Raw genomic sequence first — 7484 nt, forward strand, 5'->3', positions numbered from 1 at the left:
GGACTGGCATGTCAATGACTGGTGTTAATATGCTTACGATAAAGGAAAAGGCTTGGATAAAATGAAAAATATTTACCCAATCTTGCAATCCTAAATATTAATCATCATCATCATTATAATCTTCATTATTACCATTACATCATCATCAACACCATATACTCAGTGTCAAGGTGTGGGACAGTGTCACATACCAGACTTATATCAAGCACAAGCAAAATCTTGATAACAACTCATCAAATCTGATAGTTGGGTGAATCAGTGATGAAAACCAAATGGTTAAATCGTGTGTTCTGTATGTACAGTATTAATCAATCAATCAAATGTATTTATAAAGCCCTTTTTACATCAGCCGATGTCACAAGTGCTATACAGAAACCCAGCCTAAAACCCCAAACAGCAAGCAATGCAGAAGTTTATTTATTTATTTAACTAGGCCAGACAGTTAAGAACAAATTCTTATTTACAATGACCGCCTAGGAACAGTGTTCAGGGGCAGAACGACAGATATTTACCTTGTCAGCTTGGGGATTCGATCTAGCAACCTTTCTGTTACTGGCCCAACACTCTAACCACAAGGCTACCTGCTGCCCCATATAGAAGCATGGGGGCTAGGAAAAACACCCTAGAAAGGCAGGAACCTAGGAAGAAACCCAGAAAGGAACCAGGCTCTGAGGGGTGGCCAGTCCTCTTCTGGCTGTGCCGGGTTGAGATTATAACAGTACATGGCCAAGATCGTCAAACGTTCATAGATGACCAGTAGGGTCAAATAACAATAATAATCACAGTGGTTGTAGAGGGTGCAACAAGTCAGCACCTCAGGAGTAAATGTCAGTTGGCTTTTGATAGCCGATCATTCAGAGTTAGAGACAGCAGTATGTGTTGTAAAATCATATACATTGCTACAGCGCATAGAAATGCTACAAAATTGTGAGTGTAAATTAATACAACTATGGTTTTCTGCCACTATGATTTTAATTTGAGGTTCTAGCACCATCAGGTGGTTATTTTACAGTCCTCCAGGTTGGAATACAGTTTAACGATCTGCCAGTATGTCATAGCAGATTACCATAGTTCCTGGGCACAGCCATGGGTACTCTGTGGTGTACAGCAGAGCCCTCTGCAGGCTTTAAATCTGTGGGTTATGATCACATTGACCCAGGCTCCCAGTGGAGACCGTGTGCCACCTTGATTTCCCTACATAGCACATTACTTTTGACATGATACCGATGGGCCCTGGTAAAAAGTAATACACTATATAAGAAGTAGGGTGCCATTTGGGATGCACAACCTTCCCACCTCCTGTGTGACTGCTTCTGTCTGCTGACTAAGGGGGAGACGTGCAAAGCCCCCACCCCCGCCACATCTAAACAACAGGAGTTGGCTTAAGAATTTGCCCGTGCTTCCCTCACTGGTCTACTACTGTTCCTCTGCTCTCTCCTGCCTGCTTGGCATGTGGAAAGACAATACAATTAACGTGCCTTTTTAGTTAGAGTGGGGATTATATGATATGAAGTCAGACAAATGCTGGGCTCTCTACTGTATGTCCTGCTCTAACCTCTATATCAATGCACACTAGCCAGTACAGTGATCAGCTTGGATAACTAATGCTCTTCTAGCTTGTTCCAAAGTAGCCTCCTGTAACTCAGTGGAAGTTAAAATGACTAGGTCCTACAGAATGGACATTTTATAAGACAATAACCCAGCTGGGAACAAAAAACATTGTCAACATCATCCAGAAAATAGAATTGTATTAATTTCTCTCACAGTTTGCAACCTTACTTTCACACCACAGTGGGAAAGACTAATTGACATAATTACTTCAAATGCTCTGCATATTTGTTCTCACCAGGTGAGTAACTGGCACCTGGTTTAATTACAGTGTAAGGACATGTTTATAATTCCCTTCCTTTACATTTGACCAATGAAGCTTGGCACACACCTCACCCTTCATATATTGTTCAATAAATCAACAAACTGCTCTTGCTAGTATTACAATGTGTGGATGAAGCTCTTAATTTGGAATTAGTGAAAACACGAGATGAACTGCTACAAAAAAGACCCACTAAAGCTAAAGAACACTCTGTAATGTTCACCTCCACATATACTTTGAAGTCGCGCAAAGTGGGAGATGATGTCAGGAAACAATGGCATATTTTATCATCGGACCCAGCTCTGCCAGCTGAATTTAAGAATCCACGATTTATTGTATATAGGAGGAAGCAATTTACGCGAGAAATTGGTCCATGCCAACTGCCAGCCACAAAAGAAAATGAGCCGGGCTCTTTAACGCCCTCTTCCGAATGGTGCACAGTGCAACAATATGATGGAGTGTGAATATTTCTGCCACCCACATACAAGAAAACGGTTCCAAATAAATGACATCATTACGTGCTCCACCACCCATGTTATTTACATTATTAAATGTCCATGTGGGCTGTGTTCAGTAGGTTAAACCTCTGCTTCTCTCAAACAGACAATTAGTGAACGTAATAGTTCAAGCAGGAGAAACGACAGGTATTATCTAGTCACAGTACATTTTAAAGTCCAAAAACATGACATTTCTACCTTTAGAATTTGTGGCATAGAGAAAGTGAAGATATCAGACATGGGAGGCGATATAAATAACACTCTGAGCAAAAGACAATGTTTTGGGATTTTCACCCTCCAGACATTATTTCCTAAAGGACTTAATGATGAAATGCCTTTATACATTATGTTGTAAATGTGAACATGAATTAATGCCACCATTTCAAATTACTCTGATGTTTTTCTTGCGCTGTAACCAATGATTTATGAAAACTTGCTTGATGGGTTGATGTCCTCATTGTGGTTTGACAGACGTGTTGTTACGCCCTGACCTTAGAGAGCCGTTTTATATCTCTATTTGGTTAGGTCAGGGTGTGATGTGGGGCATTCTATGTTATGTGTTCTGTTTCTTTATTTCTATGTTTTAGCCGGGTATGGTTCTCAATCAGGGACAGCTGTCTATCGTTGTCTCTGATTGGGCATCATACTTAGGTAGCCCTTTTCCCCTCCTTCAGTGTGGGTAGTTAACTTTGTTTGTGGCACTTAGCCCTGTAAGCTTCACGTTTGTTGTTTTGTTGGCAACATTTTAAAATAAAAGGAAAATGTACGCTCACCACGCTGCACTTTAGTCTACTTTCAACAACACCCGTTTAATATGTTTTATGTTAACACTTAAGTAAGCATTACAAAATATAACAATAAATATAACAGAAATATTCAAATAATTTTCCCTCAACTCCAATCCCATTCGATGCATTGAACGGATGTGGGTGGAGCTATGTCTACATAAGGGTGTAAAAACATTTTTTTAACTCACAAATGCTCTGAGGAAGGCCATGAGGCCGATACGTAAGAGCAGTGATACTATCAAGAGCAGTGTGCAGGTTTCTTCTTTTTTCTCATCTTGTTCAACTGTTACCATGCACCTGCAACAAAGATAGCTCAGATGTGCGAGTGCCTTTTGAATTTTGAATAAATCAAAAAAGAAAATGTACACAAAGACAGAAGCAGTTGGCGATACTGGGTTTGATTTGGGGTGATAATTAGCATATATTGGGTTTGGTGTGAACCAGTGAATGACATTAGGACTAATCCAGTCATCGATGCACAGTATAAGGTCATAGGGTCATGCCTGGCCCAGGGCTGAGCGTACAGTGCTGATGTCATAGGCCCAGGCCTGGTTGAGGCCGTCGCCCTGCGAGGCTCGGTGGGGCCACTGGGGGAAGGGGAAGCGGCAGGCGACGACACACGCGTCATCGGGAAGCTCCCTCAGAAGCTTCTCACACAGCACCTCCATCTGAGGACCAATCAGAGAGGCTGGTTTTAGTCATCAACCAATCAGATCAACACTCTCTTGATCCAGCATACCCAATAATTTCTGAGTTAAGACTGTTTGAATATAATTTAGTTATTAAAAATCTAATTGTAGAAATAATCGTATTATAAGAGCAGGAATTGTTCTTGCTGTGCGGAGGCCTAGCATGGATAGAGCGCTTACCAATCCTGGGGCTAGGAATACAGTCACATTGTTGTAGTTTGACAAATCAGTCTGTCAAATGAGAGAAAACACATTTAGTAAAGAGTATGTGTCTAATAAACACAATGTTAAAGAACTATACTGTACCTTCCAGAAGTCCTTGTTGACAAAGTTTGCCTGGCTGGGTGGTACTCCTGTCCAGCGTGCCTTCACTCTAGCATATGCCAGCAACATGGAGTTTATCTCAAATCCAGTACACTGGAGGCCAACAGAGTAGGCAGCAAACACCTAAGACAAGAAGGTAGAGGAAAGTTGAGTCATACAACTACCTATAACTTCACTGCAGCAAAAGAGTGACTTCACTATCATTTGTCTGTTGCTTGTTGTCCTCGCCACACAAGATCCCTTGCTAGAACAGAGAGAAATGTAAGTGTCAGACACGGTATGTGTCCCAAATGGCATCTTATTCCCTATATAGTCCTCTAAGAAGTACAGAATATAGGGGAGAGGGTGCTATTTGGAACAAAGCCTCTATTGTTCATAGCAGAGTTTTATTTCACCAGAGCCAACTCACCAGTCTCCCGTCTCCTGATCCCAGATCAACTAGTTGGCCTCTGCGTCCCTCCAGCAGCTGCATGACGTTTACGATCTGAGCTTTACTCGAGGGCAGGTAAGGCACCTGTATGAAAATAATATTGCCAGTCAATAATATGGGAGACGGTTAGCCTGGTCCCAGAACTATTTGTATTTTTTCTAACTCCATTGGTCATTGTCCAGCCAAACATGACATCGATTGACAAGAAGTTGGCATGTAGCACAAACAGACTGGGACTCAGGCTAGCGGACGGGGTATGTGGGAGACGCCACTGAGTTGTATATCACCTTAATTGGTTCTAGGTAGGACATACTTATCCCTTGGGGTTTTACAGTTGTAGACAAATAAAGCACTACTGTAAAAAAAAAAAGCCAGGGGATTGAATGGAGCCTAATGTCATCAATTCAGCTGCATAGGTGGAAAAAGCCTTGCAAAAGGGCCTTGCACATACAAGATGAGACATCAATGACCCAGCCAAGACCAAAACAAGACCCAGCCAAGACATTCATACAAAGGGTTGGAAACATGTGGCGATCCAATCTATCTTCCATTCTTTATGGCCCTGACCCCCCCCCCCCCCCCCCCCCCCCCCAAATCCCTTGGTTGGTATTACCCCAATTCGTGATCAACTGTGCCTGACGATAAAGTGCTCTTGTCTGATGATTATGATGAACTGATGGTGAAGAGAATAGCACAGGATCCATTAATCAAAAACACTGCATCATGGCGTAATTTGAAAAAACAACCTACAAATATGACTTACCAAATTGTTCCTCTAAAAATATTTGACTTACCAAATACACCCCTTTCTTAATTTGAAGGCACCATGAAACACACATGGAGCATTCCAAGACAAGCAGCTAAGCATTCTTAAGAGCATTACTGTTTATTGATTTCACTGCCCTTCCTGAGCACATTCGTGTGAATGAGATGTACCTTGAGTCTTCTTGGAACTTTGCGGAAGCCAGGAAGGGCAAACATAGTCCACATTCCGTAGAGGCCAGCGAGAAAAGCCCCAGTAGCAACTGTCAGGATGGGGTTGTCCTTACTGCTATGGACCATCCTGGAGCCTTGATCCTGGAGAATGAATTCTGTGGAGTCCTCCATGATAAACTGTCTCTATTAGGCTACATAAAGCAGTGGTTAGCATCCATATTTGTACTGTACTAGGCCAATCAAAACAGCAGAGGCAACAGTCAGGTAGACAGGGATAGGCTTAATGTCTTGATTCATTGTTTATTTTTGACACAATCATAAATAAATATCGGAACACAAAAGTTGTTGCCGGCATTCAAAGTAGTTGTAAAGCAATGCAAATAGAGTTTCTCTGATATTGACATTTGCAACGTGTAATAGACATCGAGAATTAATAAAGTAATTCAATAGACATGCAAGGATTCAAGCCCCCAGCAGAGGGTGCCATAGTGTTATATGATCGTGCAAAGCAATTTCTAGAAAACTTTTGTTTACGAAACTTCAGTCATCAAAATCTTTTCAAAAGTAACAATTGTTCAAAGCGAATATGCTACTATATCAATGCATGCGTTAATATTGGTGAGTTGATCATTACCCAAGATGTTTAGCAAGATATTTCCCATATATGTTATACACGTTGATTCTGTAAGCCTATGTGTTTTATAGAACATTTTGCAGACACATTTGTAGACGAGAAAACATGTGTTGTAATATTATTGCACGACATAAATTGGTTACTTAAGATAGTTGCACAAATAGGCTACAATTTAGTAAAACACGCACATTAGGCTTTGCAACTGCGACCTACCTGACGCGCCCCCGTTTTAGCAATCCCTTATTTTATAGGTCAATGAGCCATTCAGGCGGCCAGTAGACATCAATCAAAAGGCCAAACGCTTAATTCCCGCACATGAGTCATTAATAAATAACACACCCAATCAAATCCGTTCCTGGTACATGGATAGGTAATTTCATTCCATAACTGAGGTTACCAACAACTAAAGAATGGGTAGTGGCCACGCTACAGCCAATGAAATTGCCTGTCTATCTCATTATGTAACTTTTGTTGTGTCTGGTAGTGTCATTAAGTAACCCAATATAACATTTTAATCAGATATATTGTCCGAAACACTTATATTTTACACAACACAATCTAGTCAGATGTAGGCCAAATGAATGATGCTTTATAGGGCAACATGGAAGACTTCAAAGTCATATTTATTATCATAATGGCACTGGAAGTGTGCAGAGACTTTCTCCTGTTTCTCCAGTTTTGCCTTTTGTCTGCAGCACCTTCACAAATCAGCTTTGGGTGTGCAGTAGATTCAGCCTATTATCATAATGACATACAGAAGGTTATTGTGACCTTAACTCAGACTAGTCTGACAACCTGATTCCTCCCAGCATTTTGTTCTCCTCAGGACTGTAAGAAATAGCAACATAGATTAGGTGTGGTCTAGTTGATCACAATTGTAACCATTGGATAGCCTGGTCCCAGAATGGTTTGTACTCTTGCCAACTCCATTGCTGGCATTGTTTGTCATGGCCATGAGTGACAGGGAGGTGGCATGAAAGTACAAACAGACTGACACTCAGGCGAGTCAGACCAGAAATAGCAACAGAGAACAGGTGCGGTCCAGTTGTCTAGAACAGTAGCCACATGAGCCTGGCACAGATGATAAATGGGCTGAATGAAATGTGGAGGGGCTGTTGACTATGATGGCATATTATTGTATATTGGTAATGTAAAGGGGGATACCTAGTCAGTTGTACAACTGAATGCATTCAACTGAAATGTGTCTTCCGCATTTAACCGAACCTCTGAATCAGAGAGGTGCGGGGGGCTGCCTTAATCGACATCCATATATACACTACCGTTCAAAAGTTTGGGGTCACTTAGAAATGTCCTTG

At 41.4% G+C, this 7484-nt stretch overlaps 1 protein-coding gene across 2 annotated transcripts; it reads right to left on the bottom strand.

Moving 5' to 3' along the window:
• Positions 1 to 3150: 3150 nt before the first annotated feature.
• On the bottom strand, positions 3151 to 6580 carry si:dkey-190g11.3 (adenine nucleotide translocase lysine N-methyltransferase). 2 transcript variants are annotated; one of them, XM_020488787.2, is made up of 6 exons: positions 6508 to 6580; positions 5535 to 5725; positions 4578 to 4682; positions 4151 to 4291; positions 4025 to 4075; positions 3151 to 3823 (listed from the first exon to the last, which is right to left on the bottom strand). In XM_020488787.2, the coding sequence occupies exons 2-6, from the start codon at positions 5703 to 5705 to the stop codon at positions 3653 to 3655; spliced, it is 639 nt and encodes a 212-aa protein (XP_020344376.1). In that variant the 5' UTR covers positions 5706 to 5725; positions 6508 to 6580; the 3' UTR covers positions 3151 to 3652. The 2 variants fall into 2 exon arrangements, with proteins under 2 accessions (XP_020344376.1, XP_020344375.1); XM_020488786.2 differs by lacking the exon at positions 6508 to 6580 and adding an exon at positions 6382 to 6501.
• Between the last annotated feature and the right edge of the window lie 904 nt (positions 6581 to 7484).

The sequence above is a fragment of the Oncorhynchus kisutch genome, linkage group LG8 (genome assembly GCF_002021735.2).
Source record: "Oncorhynchus kisutch isolate 150728-3 linkage group LG8, Okis_V2, whole genome shotgun sequence".
NCBI classification, from domain to species: Eukaryota; Metazoa; Chordata; class Actinopteri; order Salmoniformes; family Salmonidae; genus Oncorhynchus; species Oncorhynchus kisutch.

Excerpts from the sequence above, each read along its gene's own strand:
- si:dkey-190g11.3 (XM_020488787.2), bottom strand. The coding sequence starts at position 5,705 with ATGGAGGACTCCACAGAATTCATTCTCCAGGATCAAGGCTCCAGGATG. Across the intron at positions 4,683-5,534 it reads AAGTTCCAAGAAGACTCAAG|GTGCCTTACCTGCCCTCGAG; the intron begins GTACATCTCATT and ends ATTTTCATACAG. Across the intron at positions 4,292-4,577 it reads GATCAGGAGACGGGAGACTG|GTGTTTGCTGCCTACTCTGT; the intron begins GTGAGTTGGCTC and ends TTCTTGTCTTAG.